Genomic DNA, 18,079 nt, shown 5'->3' on the forward strand with positions numbered 1-18,079 from the left:
ATACATCCCAATATACCATAACATTGCTGCACAATTTGGAGCAAAAATAGGTGGTGTAAACTTAGACTAGACACTCTAAAGATTTTCCAAATTCATCATTCAGCTTTAGACAGTTTGATAAATCCGGCACAGTTTTAAACGATCTCATGTAAGTTTGCAATGTTTTACTATTAGGCAGTATTAGCAAATATGCCCCAGAGTCTTTTGGAGAGGTTCCATTGTGTTCGATAACTGACGAAAATTGTCGCATCTAGTTGGAGTGCAAAATGTTTTCAAGTTTGTAGACACGTGGTTTTTCAGAAAAGGAGATGCAATTTAAATGGGCCAATGTTCTGTTGCAAAATGTTGACTCAAATTAGGCCAATTAAAAGGTGGTATCAACTTAGACTGGACAGTATAAAGATTCACTAGATTTATCATTCAGCATCTAATGCATTCTCAGTCTACCTGCCTAAGTGTACACTGTCTGACTAGCAATAATTCTGAATCTGTATATGCAAAATATGCAAGACTATTGCATGAAATTTAAGTGAATGCTATAATTGATGTGGTGCCTGATCTACTTCTTTTGTACAATGACTATCAAAAAACGAATTTCACTAGTCTAAACTTAGAAAAAAAATTAGAGCTGCGTTTGCATTAAATGTCAATTGTGAGCAACATTTTTTTTTTTTGACATCCCACCAGGATGGCCGAGTGGTTAAGGCGTTGGACTTAAGATCCAATGGATGTATATCCACGTGGGTTCAAACCCCACTCCTGGTAACGCTCTTTGTTTCAAATGGCACTGATGAGAATGTCTCACAATCAACTTTGTTGTATTAGAATGTATTCAGCAAAATCTTTGGAACAAAATCGCACTTTCTGTAAACCGCTTGTTGGCACACCTATCCAGCAAAACACCGCACCAGGATGGCCGAGTGGTAAAGATGTTGGGCTTAAGATCCAATGGATATATATCCGCGTGGGTTCAAACCCCACTCCTGGTAATACTTTTTGTTTCAAATGGCACTGATGAGAATGTAATACAATCAACTTTGTTGTTTCAGCATGTATTCAGCAACATCTTTGAAGCAAAATCGTACTTCAATAGGTAATAGGTAGGCCCTATTTTCCAATCCTGGCTTCTAATTTTGGCCGCCGGCGCATCGCCTTCTGCAGAGGTGACTGTGAGCAGGAGTCGGGATTGGCAAATAAAGCTTTGGGTCCGCGTACCCCTCAAACACTGCTATAATTATACTTGGTTGGAGTATTATGTTTGGAGCGCTAGGAGTGTTAAGGGAACAAAATACACAGTGTTACTTTCCTCTCCTGGGCTCTGGAAGGCTTCAGGCATACTTGTTGACGTTTCAGAAGTTATACGAGCCAGGCTTACATCCGTATGTGTCGCAACGCAAGCTCGGCTCAATTGACATCTCTTCCATCATTGATGATGGCCTATATTAGTGGGGAGTGCGTCAGAGGCAGGATGAAGTCGGGGGTGATTGGCACCATGTCAAATGTTCGCCTTGGGGCCCCGACACTCCTAGTTGCGCCACTGAACACATCTGCAGATTTTTTCCAATTTAAGTTAGTCCTGAAATCCTACAAGTTCATCTTTCGGCACGTCAAACAAGCCTACGTCACCTCTCTCATGTCTTTTCTCTCCAATCATGCTAATCGACTCTTTGACACCTTTTACTCCCTCCTTACACTGAAGTTGTTATACCCCAAACCACCTGCCCCAACCCACCCCACCTCCCCATATAGCGGTCACCAACTAAGAGGAAGATGAGACTCCATGGACTGTTATACCTCAAATCAACCACCCCACCCCCTCATACTCTCTCCCTCTACTCCAACTCCCCCCCACTTTACTAGCTTTGACAATGCCAAATATCCATTCGGACGTGCCAATAAAGCCTATTCGATTTGATTTGAAGTTATAGGTACCTGTCACAGACCTCAGTGCAAAAGACATGGCCACGTATTTCAAAGACAAAATTGACAACCTCCATAAGGAAATCACCCAATCTCTACGCAGTATCAGTCCCCTTCTTTCGTCCGATACTGTGCTGCTCTATTGCTGATGTTATATAAATAAAATTATTATTAGTATTAGTGTGTCATAATGTCAGACTGGAAATATGTAAAGAGCCCGATACATTCATGGTGGATTTTGAATACATTATATGTGACAGGGCAGAACTTAGAATCTGTTACAGTGCAAGGCAACTGTCATGTTGGAGCATCTAACCCATTCTCCAGAACATCATGGGTGGTTGGTTGTTATCACCACTGGGAGACTACGAAAGGTCCCCTGGTGTGTCATTGTGGAGCTTATATTATACCTTGCCAAGGTATTAAAATGTTTTTTTTTAAAAAAAAAACCCAAACGAATAACTGTTATATCACACTCATTTCTCCTTTTTCTAAATTAAAAATCAATTTACCAAAAATCAACTCTAAATATAAAAACATTTACCCCATACAGTGATCAAGAAGACATAATAACACCAAAAAAATATTAACATTCTCTGCAAAAATCGAGCCCTCACAATGCTATGTATACTGAAATATAAAAAAGTTACAGGGTGATGCAAATTCTATTTTGAAAAACATATTTTAATTTTTTTTAAAACTGTTACTCGTAAATCATTGCAAAAAAATAAGTAAATTTGGCATTTTAATGACTGTATTAATCCGCAGAGCTATTACATTTAAGTGGTTTCAGGAAGTACATTTTGTCCTCAAGCCCGCAAATGGCTACATATAATTAAAGTTATGACCTTTGTATCCAGGAAGGAAATAATGACAAATCCAAAATTTGCCACTGTGGGAAGGGGTTAATGATGTGGATATGTTTAATACTGATTTCAGTGTTGTCTTTTGCAGGTCAGCGATTTAACCTCTTAGCGATATCTGTCATAAATGTATGGTGGACATACGCTATTTTAATATGTGACATGTGAAGGATCTGAGACCAGTTCACACTTGGCAAACACCTTCCAGCAGCTTCTGGAGTTAGAGGATTTTCAGGCTGAACAATCATTTCTAAATTAGACTGGGGGAGGATAAAGAAATAAAAAAACACATACTTACCTTCTCCGATGCTCCGACATCTTCCCAGGGTGGTCCAGTCCTGCAGCTCGACCACCTTCCTGCTGTTGAATTCCTCGTCGGCTGTCAAGTCCTGGATCCCATGTGCTGAGGCCACTGACTGGTCTTAGTGGTCACATGATTGCTAAGGCCAAAGGTCAGTCAGGTAGTGGCAACCCCGATTCCCTTCTTGAGGCCGCTGATTGGCCTCAGCATTCACATGTGGCAGGTACTTCCTCCGGAAGACAACAAAGCTACAGGACCGGACCGCATGGGGAGACTTCGGGGACAGGGGAGTATGGTTTATGTAATTTTTTTCACCTCCTCCGGCCTAATCAATATATACAATTTTAGCCTGGACAACCCCATTAAAGAAAACTTATCAGACGCAGTGTTCAACGGGACAAAGGGGCGAAGTTTGTCTTTTGGTTGTCACAGAAGACAAAGGGGCTTAGTGAAGACTCCAAGGTGTGTTATAATAGATCTCCCATACTTGCCAGCAATTGGCAAAGGAGTTCAGCGAGAGCAACGTGCAAAGCAGGTCGCAGAAACTTTTGCCGAAGCCATGCTTCTAGTAGGGGTGACTATACCTCCTTCTGGGGGACCATGCCTCCTTTCGTGTGACATTGGCACAAAATATGTTAGACATACCCCATATTCTAACATATCAGGGACAGAAAATGCTCAAGAAGCAGATTTGGGGGCATTCCTCCAGTCCTGAGAGACTTGCCAGCTCTTTCAGGAATCTAGAAGTCTCCTAAAGTTTTCGGGAGAGTTGGCAAGTACGCAGACACCTATTATGCCATACCTCTTAGTAAGATGACGGCACAGGCACAATACACTATAGATTCCTTTTTTCATTTAAAGACTTTTAGTTATGCAAGTAGATTTAAAATCTGCTATCGCTGATGCAGTCACAAATGTCTACAACTTGTATCTACAACTAGAACCGGTCACCATGTTATTTCTTCTTTATGAAAAAAAACTGCACAATCAATATTAAAATGGACCTATCAGGACGATGTCACTAAAGGTCCTGCAAGCTGAACCAACTGCTGGTAACACTGGGAAAGGTAATGAGGGCATGGCGACCTGACTGTAAAGGGGGGGGGGGAGGGGGGGAGTATAGGCTGAGAGAAGAGGACAATATGGAGCAGATTATCTTAGAAGCATAGAAGTAACAGGGAGTCATTTTAAGAGAAGAGGTAGAAGAACGTAGCGAGAGGATGAATCCGAGGTCACATGGTATTTCTCATTAGTATTTGCAGAAAGCAGAGAGACTTCCTGTTTGCACAGAAATCCTTGCTAGAAAAAAAAAGTCACACTATGATCATGTGACTTATTGAAGAAGGTTAAAACAGAATAAGGCAAGACACTGTCACACTATTAGGTCTGGTTCACATCTGCATTTGGTATTCCGTTTAGAGAGTCCGCTTGGTGACCCCCCCCCAAATCGAATACCGAACGCATTAAAAAGCGGTGAACAATGAAAGCACACGGATCCCATAGACTATAATGGGCTCAGTGTGGTGTCCACACGAGTCCTGCAGAGAGAAAGTAGTTCTTGAAGTACTTTTCTCTCCGCATGACTTTAGTGGACAGCGCGTGGAAAACACACAGACTCCATTATAGTCTATGGGGTCCGTGTGCTTTCATTGCTCACCACTTTTTAATGCATTCAGTATTCCGTTCGGGGGGTCTCCATGTAGCTTCCCGAATGGAATACCGAACACAGATGTGAACCAGGCCTCACTATTGACAGAAAACATAATGAGTCCCAAAGAAGAGAATCACCAAAGTATCCCTTTAACACAAACAATTCGAAAACACATAACCCATGCAGTGAACGCTGTAAAAACGACACATTTTTTCCAGATTGCACCACACAATACATTATTCAGAAAAAAATTTAATGATTTCGTTATAAATAAAACTCACCTTGCAGAAAACAAGCTGTTTTATGGCTATGCTGAGATTAAAAAGTAATGAAAACAAGGATGAAAAAAAAAATCTAAAATAGTTCTTATCTTTAAGGGGTTAACACATGGGCAGTGATTTCAAGTGTGTCACATGACCTAAAGAAAAGGCAGGTATCTTCACCAGGATGGCCGAGTGGTTAAGGCGTTGGACTTAAGATCCAATGGACATATGTCCGCGTGGGTTCGAACCCCACTCCTGGTAAGAGTTTTATAAATGAAATATAAACAAAAACGAACATATAAATATTATAACAGGGTTATAAATAAGAAGTCTTGTCACTCTCAGTCTAGTAGGACATCTTAACTGGTACACAGTGCTTGATTTTTGATCCATAATAACATGTTATAAGGCCTGTCTTAAAGAGTGTTATTAAGGCAGCTCTATTGCTAAGTGCTATGGTTGTCGTTATTAACTACAAATAAAAGTATAATAAATCACTCGGTATAATAAAACTTAAAATATAAAAATAAAAAAAAACTATCTACCAGGAGTGGGGTTCGAACCCACGCGGACATATGTCCATTGGATCTTAAGTCCAACGCCTTAACCACTCGGCCATCCTGGTGAACGCTAGGAGGCGGCGCTCACTGACTCTTACACGTAGAAGCTGTGCAGATATTTCGGCGTTGTATATTATTACTTATATAATGCTACAGACACGGTTATTGCTCATAGACAGGATATGCGCCATTACAGTAAACACATCGCACATGCCGAGCGCTGCACACACACAAGGCGGGGCGGGAGGGCACTGCGGGCCGCCTCTCATCTAGTAAGAGGCGGCGTTACCAGACGTTTGCTCGTCTCCTCCATCAAACAATGTCGCCGGGATTCCTGACAAGGTGTTTGTACCTCAGTATAAGTGCCAGCGTGCGACACCATGAACCTCACACTGGGCTGTGTGCAGCAGATTGGGATACACTAGTACTGCCTCAGCACAACGCCGGTATCCCGGAGGAGGAGACACGATATGTGATTACACAGGACACTGTGTACACTATATCCTGTGATACACTATATCCTGCACCAGCACGTCCTGTCACCCCATAACATGGCACCTCACAATGAGCTCATAACTACACTGATTGTGACCTCATAACACAGCTCCTCTATGACGTCAGCCAGAGCCATCCGATCAGACAGCTATAGCAAATGTATACCTAAGTATCCGAATAACAAAAGTGAACCCATAACAATAGTGACCTAATAATACAGTGATCCCACCATGCCCCCATAACAATAGTGTAATAATTACACAGTGATCACACACCGCCCCCATAACAATAGTGCCGTAATAATACATTGATCCCACCATGCCCCCATAACAATAGTGACCTAATAATACAGTGTGTCCGTATAAGGGCTAGTTCACACGTGAGTAATAGGGGAGGTTTTTGACAGCGGATTTCGCGTCCAAAACCTCCCCTTATAATGGTGGTCTATGGAGACAGCCGGGCTTCTGTTCTCCGCTAGCGGCGAGCTGCTGCTAGCGGAGAAAAGAAAGGACATGTCCTTTCTTCAGGCGGAAGCCGCGCTGTCTCAGTCACGCGGCTTCCGCCCCCCGCAGCTCCCTCCTATGTCGGCTCATTCATTTGAGCCGACAGCAGAGGGTTAAGCCGCGACAGCGATGGTCGCGGCGGGCGGGTTTTGACAAGAGAGAGACGTGGCTCGCCGCGTCTCTCTCTGTGTCAAAACCCGCGCGGGCAGTTCACGTGTGAACTAGCCCTAAAGCCTATCTGCCGTGAAACTGATTTTTTTTGTACAGACACAAAGTCCCGCATGTCCGACTTTGGTTTTGACTTCAAAAGCCATGTGACTGCAGCCAAAGGCTGAGGAAAGGAACGCTGCGTTGTACAGTACCAGAACAATGAATACGTTTTTGAAAACTGCAGCATGTTACTTTTAGCTGCGTAATCCTGCACTTTTTCCTATATGTTGATTAAGTGAATTAAAAAAAAAAAAAAACAGTAAAAACTCCCTACACAGGACCTTAGGCAGCGGCATAATGATCACAGTCGCAGGGGGTGCAACCACAACCGGGCCCAGAGGGATATGGGGCCCACAGCTAGGAGATCGCCAAGGCCCCCGACCACCATGATAGTGGTCAGGGAAAGCCTGGTTCCCCGACCACTATACATATTGTTACTGATAAGGGGCCAGGCATGTCACTAGGCCCCTTTGCCAGCCCATGTCACCTCTCCTGGGCTCAACTTCCTCTCTGGGACTCTTCCAACCTGTGACTAAGATCATATGGGCCACCCCACAGGCCTCAGCAGTTTAGTCTGGTGCATGTCACTGCTCAGTCGCAGGCAGAAGAGGACCAGAGAAGATGCTGAAGAAAGCCAGATGGAGGTGAGGCAAGGTGCGTAGAAATGTTTGTTATTTTTAATCTAATTCCCCTGGACCTCTACTTATTATACTATGGGGTCTGAGGACACCCCAGAGTATATTAGTACCAAAGTGGAAGGCCGAACCTCATGAATATTCATCTAATTGCGTGGGGTTCACCTGAAGGGGATCTTTTTATACTGTGTGGGGCCAATGCGGAGCGCAAATTATACTGTGTGGGGGCCACTGTGGAGCATATAATATTGTGTGAGGGCCACTGTGGAGCATATTATACTGTGTGGGGGCCACTGTGGAGCATATAATATTGTGTGAGGGCCACTGTGGAGCATATAATATTGTGTGAGGGCCACTGTGGAGCATATAATATTGTGTGAGGGCCACTGTGGAGCATATTATACTGTGTGGGGGCCACTGTGGAGCATATAATATTGTGTGAGGGCCACTGTGGAGCATATTATACTGTGTGGGGGCCACTTTGGAGCATATTATACTGTGTGGGGGCCACTGTGGAGCATATTATACTGTGTGGGGGCCACTGTGGAGCATATAATATTGTGTGAGGGCCACTGTGGAGCATATAATATTGTGTGAGGGCCACTGTGGAGCATATAATATTGTGTGAGGGCCACTGTGGAGCATATTATACTGTGGGGGCCACTGTGGAGCATATAATATTGTGTGAGGGCCACTGTGGAGCATATTATACTGTGTGGGGCCACTGTGGAGCATATAATATTGTGTGAGGGCCACTGTGGAGCATATAATATTGTGTGAGGGCCACTGTGGAGAATATAATATTGTGTGAGGGCCACTGTGGAGCATATTATACTGTGTGGGGGCCACTGTGGAGCATATAATATTGTGTGAGGGCCACTGTGGAGCATATTATACTGTGTGGGGGCCACTGTGGAGCATATAATATTGTGTGAGGGCCACTGTGGAGCATATAATATTGTGTGAGGGCCACTGTGGAGCATATTATACTGTGTGGGGGCCACTGTGGAGCATATAATATTGTGTGAGGGCCACTGTGGAGCATATTATACTGTGTGGGGGCCACTGTGGAGCATATAATATTGTGTGAGGGCCACTGTGGAGCATATAATATTGTGTGAGGGCCACTGTGGAGTATATTATACTGTGTGGGGGCCACTTTGGAGCATATAATAGTGTGTGGGGGCCACTGTGAAGCATTTTATACTGTGTGTGTGGGGGGGGGCTGTGGAGCATATTATATTATGTGGGGGCACCTATGGGGCATATTATACTATATGGTGCTCCTTTACTATTTACATCACATGCGCCATCTGTTTTATAGCAGCCATGCACTATTATTACAGGTTGTAATAACATTGCACGGTGATTATAAAACAGATACTGTGCAATGTAAATAGTGACGTAGTCACATCACTCACAAAAGCACCACAGTGCCTTCAAACATTTTATCAGCAGGGGCCCTGGGTATTGGACCCCCCACTGATATTTTACATCTCTTAAACTGTTAGGAACCTGCAGATCAGCTGTTTCCCACAGCTCGCAGCTCCCAGTTTTGTTTACATGCCGGACGCTGCGCTGCTCACTGACTGTATTCTTGATAACTGCAGTTGTGGGTACTAAAGCTGTATCTCTACGAAGTATCTCAGATACTGTAGCACCCGTTACTGTCTCCATCAGGAATACGCTGTAGGAAGAGGGTACGGGGCCCCAGACAAAAGTTTGCTCCGGGGCCCACAAGACTTGTTACACTACTGACCTTAGTCTCCGTAGACATACATTATTTTACGCTGTGTATTCAGACAGTGCGATTAAATTTGCAAACACATCAAAACCGTATTGAGAGAAAAACCCATGCAGTTGCTATGATATTTGGTGTGGTTTTACCCTCACCCATGCACACTATCTGAATACAGGCCTATAGTATACAGTGGTCCTTGAGTTACAAGATGACACTAGGTTCACACTAGTATTGTGTCTCTATTGTTGTGGTCCATCAGACCGATAAAATAGCGGTAACTCATGGACTCCGGTGGCCGCCATTGACTATAATGGGATGGGTTGGGTGTTCATTGTTTTAAAACTAAAACTGGCTTTTTCCTCTGCCACAGGCAGACGCTGCAAGAGAATTTCCACTGTAGACTGGATGTCTGTTTTTCACTTATGTTTGGACCATGAAAGATGGAATATTTGTGTGAATAAGGCCTTAGACCCCATTCACATTTGCTTTTGGGTCATTCCCTCCCCCCCCCCCCCACCTCTGCATGAAAAATGTAGAGTCAAATGTCCAACAAGCTGCACTTTTCTCTCCGCATTTTTCGTAAATGAGCGTACACCACACGGACCCCATTATAGTCTGTGAGGTCCACAGGTTTCCTAAGGTAACCGCTTTTTTATGAGCATTAAGTTTCCGTTCGGGGGGGTCCCCAAGCGGGCTCCATGAATGGAAACCAAAGTGCAGACATGAACTGGGTCTTAGAGTGTGCTAAAGACCAGTGCAAGATCTGTGCAACTACTTGTGAGTAGAATTTTTTTTTTTTTAAAAAAGGGGCTCTATCAGCTAAATTATGCTGTATGAGCCCCACATATGTGTGAATAGCCTTTAAAAAGGCTATTCAGGCACCACTAATCTAATTCTAAACCCCCCGCCTGTTTTAAAATAAATCTATAAAAACATATGTAAATCATACCTTTGCATGCATGCTGGGCGGTCGTGCACGATCTGACATCATCTTCAGTCCCACCTTCCTCTTCCAGCGACGTCCTCCTGTCCTGGTTCTTCTCCGCTTTCATCTTCTGTTCTTCTGGCAGGTTGTGTTCAAATCCCGCGCGTGCACAATAGCACTCCCTCCGGAGCGCTACTACGCACGCGCCGACGCCATTTTTGTTGTAGTTCTAAGTATCCCTTAGAGCTATGCCAGCATGCGCAGTACACTCGCGAACTTCTTCACTCTGGAAGAAAAGAAGATGAAGGCGGAGAAGAGCCAGGACAGGAGGACGTCGTTGGAAGAAGAATGAAGAGGAAGGCGGGACCGAAGAGGACGTCGGATCGTGCACGAAAGCCCAGTGTGCATGCAAAGGTATGATTTACATATATGTTTTTATGATTTTATTTGAAAACGGGTGGGGGGTTTCAAATAAGATTAGCGGTGCCTGAATAGCCTTTTTAAAGGCTATTCACACATATGTGGGGCTCATACAGTATAATTTTGCTGATAGAGCCCCTTTAATATTTTTATAAAAAATAGTGATGGGCCACGTTATTTCAGTTGAAGATCAGAGCGATTAGAATGGTCTCACAGCGCTGTTAGGATGGGTGCCAGGAGAAAAAAAACGCTTATCTGCAATGTTAACATAGTGCTGCATCCTCTAGATAAAATATCCGCAGATGGCGATTTAACCTTAAACTACTTCTAGCTGAAATACAATGAGCAGAAGAACAGAACGATCACATTACCCAGTGCTTTATACATCAATAATTCTTCACTGACCCCAGGAAATAATTTGCCCACATTTTTCCATACTCTCATATATTAGGACTAATGTTCGAGAGTAGAGGCCACAGAGATTACCTTATAGGCAAACAGTGTACCCATAGGCGGGTGTCACATCTAGTCTTCTTGTTGCAGATTTGCTGCAGGTTTTTGAGCTGAAGGGGATTTGAAAGGATTTGGTAATATAAAGGTAGGGCTTAGGCCCCATATACACGACTGAGTGAAGTGTTACGTCCAAGGGGTCGTCCAATGCTCATGGATAACACACAGACATAAGATTAGCTCGTGTGAAAGGACTAAGGCTGAGTTCACATGGAGTTTTTTGGTCAGGAATCCACCTCAAAAGCAGCCTCCCAATAGAACTCTATTGGGAGACTTTTTTTTGTTGGCTGATTTTGAGGTGGATTCCTGACCAAAAAAACTCCATGTGAACTCAGCGTAAGGGTAAGTTCACACTTTTTCTTGGATTGGAACATGAGGTGGAGGCTGCCTCAGGTTCCGATCCAAAAACTGGGTAGCCACCACTGAAAGCTGACACACTGCACCAGCATCCAGCCGCGCACTCTGCTCCAGATTAGGCCCAATGAATGGTTCTAGTCCGGAGGAGGGAGTGTCTTCAGGCCAAATCGCGAGGCGAAACAGCCTGAACAATGAGCATTTCGCTTCTTTTTTCTGGGAACCGGAAGAAACGGGTCCCAGAAAAAAACATCCTGAGCAGCTCCCATTGATTTCCATGGGAGCTGTCTTTTTGGACAGGATTTTGAACTACGTGACACGGTTAGTGACCTGAAGGCTGATGAGTTTTGCAAGCCAACTCTGTTAGCAATCTGAAGCTTCTCCTCTGCCATTTATAATGGGGTCCATGTGCTTGCTGCCAGACCTCCACACAGAACATGCAGACAGGAAAGTAGTTCACAATCTACTTTCCTGTCCACATGATTCGTGCGGGCAACGCGTGTCAAGCACATGGACCCCATTATAGTCTATGGGGATCCGTGTGTTTTTACTGCACACCGCTTGCAATTGCATTTGCTATTCCATTCAGGGGGGTCTTCATGCAGACTCCCCGAATGGATTACCAAACGCAGAGGTCAATGAAGGGTAAGAAGGTTATTGGTAAGGAGAGTAACATTTCTCCTAGGTTTTAACTCATTTTGGAGCCCATTTTAAGAAAAACTGTTTTCCACCAGGCAACCTTTTAAAAGGGATCCAGTCACCACTTTGATCGATTTAGTCTTTTTGCATACTTCATTAGATGCTGCTCCATTGAGTCTGGCACCGTTGGAATTTTCTCCATAGTCCTCACTAGAGATGAGCGAGTAGTATTCGTTCAAATACCGAATACCATTATAGTCTAGGCGAAAAAACGGGAATGTTGTTCCGGTTTCTATGGAAATCAAAGTTCAACACATTGGATCCTCCAAGTTCAGGAAGTAGCAGGACGAGGAGCACGAGGAGGTTTTTGAATTGAATTCAATGGAACTTTCCTGCGTGGCATTTGACCGATATCAGTATTCGATCGAATACTATTCGCTCATCTCTAGTCCTCACTAGAGATGAGCGAACACTATTCGGATTAGCCGTTCCGAACAGCACGCTCCCATAGAAATGACTGGAAGCAAAGTGTACGTGCCAGGTGCTTCCATTCATTTCTATGGGAGCGTGCTGTTCGGAACGGCTAATCCGAATAGTGTTCGCTCATCTCTAGCCCTCACCATTCTCAAGCAAAAACAGCTCTTACTTTTTAATGATTTCATAGGAAAGCTGGTCACTAGGGGAAAAATTCCAAACTGTGCTGGGGTCAGTAGATGGCACCTACTGAAGCATGGAAAGAGCTGAAGCTAGTGAAAAGAACTCTTTAAAACCAAGTGAAGTGAAAGTAAAATCTTGAATAAATAATTCAATGTTCTAAAAATGTTTTCCTTTTTATTAAGAGTTTCTTGAAATATCCATTTGGTGAGGCCCAACATATAAAATAAACCTTTTTTATGCAAAGAATAAAAGACTTCCATATGTAACAAACTTTCTTTTAGTACTTTTGCTAGTAATTAGTATGAGAAGGTACAAAAAAAAAAAAAAAAAAAAAATAGAGATGATCCGAACAGCACGCTCCCATAGAAATGAATGGAAGCACCTGGCACACAGACTTTGCCGGCGGTCGGCCGCTTAACCCCCCGCGTGCCGGCCGCTTCCATTCATTTCTATGGGAGCGTGCTGTGAGCGTGCTGTTCGGAACGGCTGTTCGGAAGAGTGTTTGCTCATCTATAAAAAAAAGAAACAAAAAAAACAACGAACTTGTTGAATACTCGTAAGACACTGCAATACAGTAGCTATAAATAAAGTCCCCAGCATTATCAAAGTCTGTTTTTATGGAAACAAAGGCACATCTGTATCTTTTGGCTTCAGTCGCAGCATGGACAGCAACAACAGAATAGCTTGCGGCATGGATTCTGCTTCTTATACTCTACAGCTTGTTTGATCTGAGCTTTTGCTGCTCCAACATAATCTTTCACTTTTTCCAGGTTTAACTCGACAACATTGAGAGTCTCGGCCTGCTCTTCAACCAGTAAAGCCATCTGTAAGAAGAGATCGTGGACCTCCTTTATACGCGTCTCCAGCTTTAGAAGCTCTTTGTGCCGGGTTTCTATTTCATTTAGTGCTGAACGTGCAACTTTCACATCGGAAAGAAGATTTTCAGAGAAGACATCCCATTTCCCTTGCTCGATCATATCTTCAATCTGGTTTCCTGAAATATCTTTTCCCATAATCTCAAGCTGACGTTGGATCCGGATTTTGCAGTTCTCCCGTTGAACCATTTCGGCTTCATTATATTCAACCATGGCTTGCTGGAACGCGCGGGTAAGGGTCATATACTGAGCTTTGGAAACACGAGCTATGACTGAACTTTCCCCATACTTGTTTTCAGCATCTTCACTGAGGTTTTTCAGGCTCTGGAGTTTCCTGTGGATGCCTTCACCTCGTAGCTTAATGTCTTTAGCTATACTGTTTGAGTCTCTTTTTATGCTGCTAAGGCGACGCATTGAAGTAAGAAAACGCGTCGTCTGCTTTCCCAACCGTTTCACGTCCACCTTCAACAAGTGGTTTTCTGTTCGGATATGCTGTATATCCCGGTACAGAACTTCTAAAGAGTGGTCAGTCTCAAACATAGCAATGTCTTGCGGAAACTCCTCATCGCTACTCTGTACATATTGATTGTGAAGTCTGGCATATTCCAGGAGCTCACTGAGACGGTCCTTCATGATGACTGTGAAAGAAATAAAAGATATAACGTGTCAAAATGGTGAAAAAACAAAACATGAATACATATGCAAACTTCATGACCGTGACATTGCTGTAGACATTGCTAGAAGATAAAGCATTTAGAGATTTGCATTTCACTGACTTCCTGTTGTACTACAGAAGGGAGATCGGCTTCGGGGTGTTACAGATGTTCTGGGTGTGTGTAATAAACCAGATCTATTCTCGCAAGCATTGATGGCATTTGTGTTAGATATTAATGCTTGTGCCGTGTTGATATGAGACTGCAGCTCTGGGTTGTCCAAGACTGGACATTGATGGTCTAACCTTAAGATAAGTCAGACAACTCTGTTCTCTGTGTAATGGTCAGACCAAGTCGCTGTAGATTAGCTCTTACTCATTTGACTGGAACCTAAGCTGTAGTGACGCAGTTTAGCCCCTATACAGAGAACATTGCTGTCTGCTTCCTGCTCCATTCTCTCTCTAACTGTTGCATAGACCAGCTGATCAATAGGGTTGTCCTACTCCCAAACTGATAGGTTATATTTTTAGCTCAGAAACCCCTTTTAAGAACATATGATAACTAAAAAGGTTATGTTGGCCCATTAGTAATAATTCTTTGGGAGTTTTCCATCCTGGGCAGCAAGACAAAAAAAAAAAAAAAAAAAAAGTTAAAAAATCCCTTTATTGCCAGGTGGACCAAAACGAATTTTCCTTGCGGATCCTTCTGGTCACTTCATATAGGTGCTAGCCACCAAGATACATCACAAACATGAACTCCTTTGTATGCTAAAATGTCCAGGCCCCATTTACAGACATACGAAGGGATTGTCTAGTGCTGTTGGCTCACAACTAGTAGAGAGAATTTCTCTAATCTTCTTCTTTCATCTTTGTCGGTTTCACCGATCAGCACTAAACAGAGTATAGAGAATAGGAAATGCATCGACACTAGAATACAATCTGTTATATTACTCATCTTATTACCAAGAAGTAAATGAAGCTAAAGCCAACATCTTTGAAGTGCAAAGTTTTAGAACTGATAATAAGCCAAACATTTTGTAACAAACGTTTCAGAGCCTCAGTCTGCAGGCCGGGCAAATGTGACGGAAACAGCTTTATTCTTCTAGTCGAAACAGTAAGAAACCTGAAGGACCTCAGTATAAGTCAGGTGGTCGAGCGCTGGTGTATCTGCAATGTAATGGATCAGGTAGAGCAGTGTGGCTTCTAATACAGCGTAAACGTGGCCTAAGGGCTGTGAAATACTGTGTGACTGCAGCACTTCCTGGCTTGTCTGAATTTCTCTCACAGTATCATAGCTATTTCGGATGCTTTGGGTTTGAGAACAAGCATGCTTCTTTTATCCTGCACCTACAGGATCATTTCAAGTAGAGACAGCGGGGCCAAAGACAGTCCGGATGTTACAACATTATAAGACACTATGATGCAGACGTCAGGTCATAGCTGTGGTTAGGCTGAGAAATAAAACCGTTACACATATCAGATCCTTTATGTTATATGAAGCACTGAGGTTATGGAATGGATTGCTTTGTATAGGACATAGTGCTAGTAGCTCCGAAATAAATTTATATATTTTATATACACTATATATATATATATATATATATATATATATATATATATATATATATATTATACACACACATTCAAAATTCGATAGCTGGTCGTGCCATACACATGCTCTGAGTACTTGTATCATGCTGCCTGTGGCTAGGGAGTAGAATTTTGTTCATAGGTTTCCCTTAAAGGAGCTGTTTGACTGCATCTATAATAGACTGTGGATGAGGACCTTATAGGGAATTATAAGAGAAAAAGGGCAGTCACCTGTAGTATATACAATGGCATCTGTCACCTACGGGCTCCCTTGTTAAACAAATATATATATGTTTATTATAGGTTTTAGAATAGGAAAGCGTAAAAGTTTTTTTCCAAGTGTTAAACATAATCCTACAATCTGCCTCAAACGCTTCTGTGTCCACCTAAATGCTTTCTCCATTGACTCTGGTGCTGTAGCCATTGGAGAATGCAGTTACACACAAGACTTTATATTAAATTAGTATTTTCACATTAAGACTGCGACTTTAATATTCCCTGCGGATCTGCACAAGGGGCTCTTGCTTTCAGATCCACCATATCAGTTATTTGCAGGAAATATGGAAGATGAATTTCCTAAAGACAGACAGACAGACAGACATGGGGCCGCTGTTTAGCAAAAGGGTTGTCTTCACAGGCTTTATGTGAACTCCAACATTTACTAGGGGTTTTTTTGGGACAGGATTTCCCGCTTTCTTATGACATGATCTCATAGTTTCAGTTACTAAATGTAATAGGTCTATGCCAATGAAGCCAAACTATACGTGAGAAGCGAAAAGTGAAAAGGTACAAAAAACTGTCACCCCATTTGTAAGAAGGTGCCTGTGTATTTTAGATAAAGCTAAGCTAATACTTCCTACCACAAAGTTCAAGGAAGTTGCACCAGTACAGATTAGTGGCATTGTACAAGAGCCTTACCAAGTGTTTCTCACTGATATTTAGGAAGTAAGCTTTCAGAAGAATGAGAAAAACCTGAATGGTGTAAACTTCACTGTAACTGCTAAATGAAATGTATATGGCTGCCAAGACAAGTGGTGTATAGATAGGCCGTCTCTACATGCCAGGGACAGCACATTACCCAAATTTCTGAAGGATAGTGCCGTCTATGGAAATTCGGAAAATTATACTGATGCTTTGTCACATTGATACAAAGACTGAGAAGTCTGAGAAGTCTCTGATGTGCACTAGGCCTTAGGTGCATCTCAAATAAGGCCTAGTGCACATCACATAAGTGGTAGCTACAAGTTATTGGATAAACCTGGATGTGAAATGCAGCATGGATAAGATGTGACAGCAGAGGCTGGTTTCCTCTTTTATCCAAAGTGTCATAATAGATACATATACACCATCAAGTGTATACATGAGCAGCACTGTCCGTGGGATGCAGGTGGGTACGCAATTTCCATAGGGGGCTGACCAGACCCCACAGAACTCCAAACTGGTTTTTGAGCTTTCTTATTAATGTATTAATTGTAACAACATTCCATGATTTGACAAGTCGTTAAAACCACATTATAATAATACAAGTTGTCATAGAAACGTGGGATTTTGGCAACGTTTCGGGCTTAGTAGCCCTTCCTCAATTCTCCAGCTTATGTCTTTCTACCTCTGGGTTCCCCACCAGGGTTACCTCTCCTAGGCCCTTTGCCAGTAGTCAGTAGTTGACAGTCATACCACCATATATAGCCAAATGCCTAAGAAAGGGCTACGAAGTTTGGAGTGCTGTCCATCTTTTGTATGGAGATACACATACACTGTAAACTCTGTGCTTTCAACCTTTAGGCCTCATGCACACAACCTTACTTTTTGTAAATTGCAGATTGTGTCTAGGCTGCATTGAAGAGCTGGAAAACATGGAGCAGGTCCTATACCGGTCTGTACTTGTGGCTGTCATCCATGGGTCAGTAAAAACCACAGATGACACTTGGATACCAATTAGTCTGTTATCTGCACCATTTTACTGACCTGTAGACTACATACAACCATGTGAATGTAGCCTAAGGCCGGGTTCACACGGAGTATTTTGGCTCATGATTTGGTACGTAGACGCCGCGGGATCTTTTGCGGGCCGTATATGCTCCCATTGTTTTCAATGGGAGCCGATACCGTATACACAGCGTTATTTTTGCGGCCGTCGCAAAATCACGGCCGCAAAAAAGCACCGCGTATACGGTACCGGCTCCCATTGAAAACAATGGGAGCGTATATGGCCCGCAAAAGATCCTGCGGCGTTTACGTACCAAATCACGAGCCAAAATACTCCGTGTGAACCCGGCCTAAGGCTACATTCTCACAGGGAAAACACCACTTTTTTT

The 18,079-nt window shown here is 43.1% G+C and overlaps 1 protein-coding gene and 4 non-coding genes across 5 annotated transcripts; 3 read left to right on the top strand and 2 right to left on the bottom strand.

Annotated features, from left to right (window-relative positions):
* The first annotated feature begins 682 nt into the window (after positions 1 to 682).
* TRNAL-UAA (transfer RNA leucine (anticodon UAA)) lies at positions 683 to 765 on the top strand. Its single transcript has one exon. It is a non-coding gene; the product is annotated as a tRNA-Leu (tRNA).
* Positions 766 to 906: 141 nt separating this feature from the next.
* On the top strand, positions 907 to 989 carry TRNAL-UAA (transfer RNA leucine (anticodon UAA)). The gene has a single exon. It is a non-coding gene; the product is annotated as a tRNA-Leu (tRNA).
* Positions 990 to 5,176: 4,187 nt separating this feature from the next.
* Positions 5,177 to 5,259, top strand: TRNAL-UAA (transfer RNA leucine (anticodon UAA)). Its single transcript has one exon. It is a non-coding gene; the product is annotated as a tRNA-Leu (tRNA).
* Positions 5,260 to 5,540: 281 nt separating this feature from the next.
* Positions 5,541 to 5,623, bottom strand: TRNAL-UAA (transfer RNA leucine (anticodon UAA)). The gene has a single exon. It is a non-coding gene; the product is annotated as a tRNA-Leu (tRNA).
* Positions 5,624 to 13,222: 7,599 nt separating this feature from the next.
* STX11 (syntaxin 11) lies at positions 13,223 to 14,158 on the bottom strand. Its single transcript, XM_075267501.1, has one exon. The coding sequence runs from the start codon at positions 14,153 to 14,155 to the stop codon at positions 13,298 to 13,300; it is 858 nt and encodes a 285-aa protein (XP_075123602.1). The 5' UTR covers positions 14,156 to 14,158; the 3' UTR covers positions 13,223 to 13,297.
* Positions 14,159 to 18,079: the final 3,921 nt, after the last annotated feature.

The sequence above is a fragment of the Leptodactylus fuscus genome, chromosome 3 (genome assembly GCF_031893055.1).
Source record: "Leptodactylus fuscus isolate aLepFus1 chromosome 3, aLepFus1.hap2, whole genome shotgun sequence".
Taxonomy (NCBI): domain Eukaryota; kingdom Metazoa; phylum Chordata; class Amphibia; order Anura; family Leptodactylidae; genus Leptodactylus; species Leptodactylus fuscus.

What these genes read in the sequence shown, in the direction of transcription:
- STX11 (XM_075267501.1), bottom strand. Translation starts at nt 14,155, where the DNA reads ATGAAGGACCGTCTCAGTGAGCTCCTGGAATATGCCAGACTTCACAAT.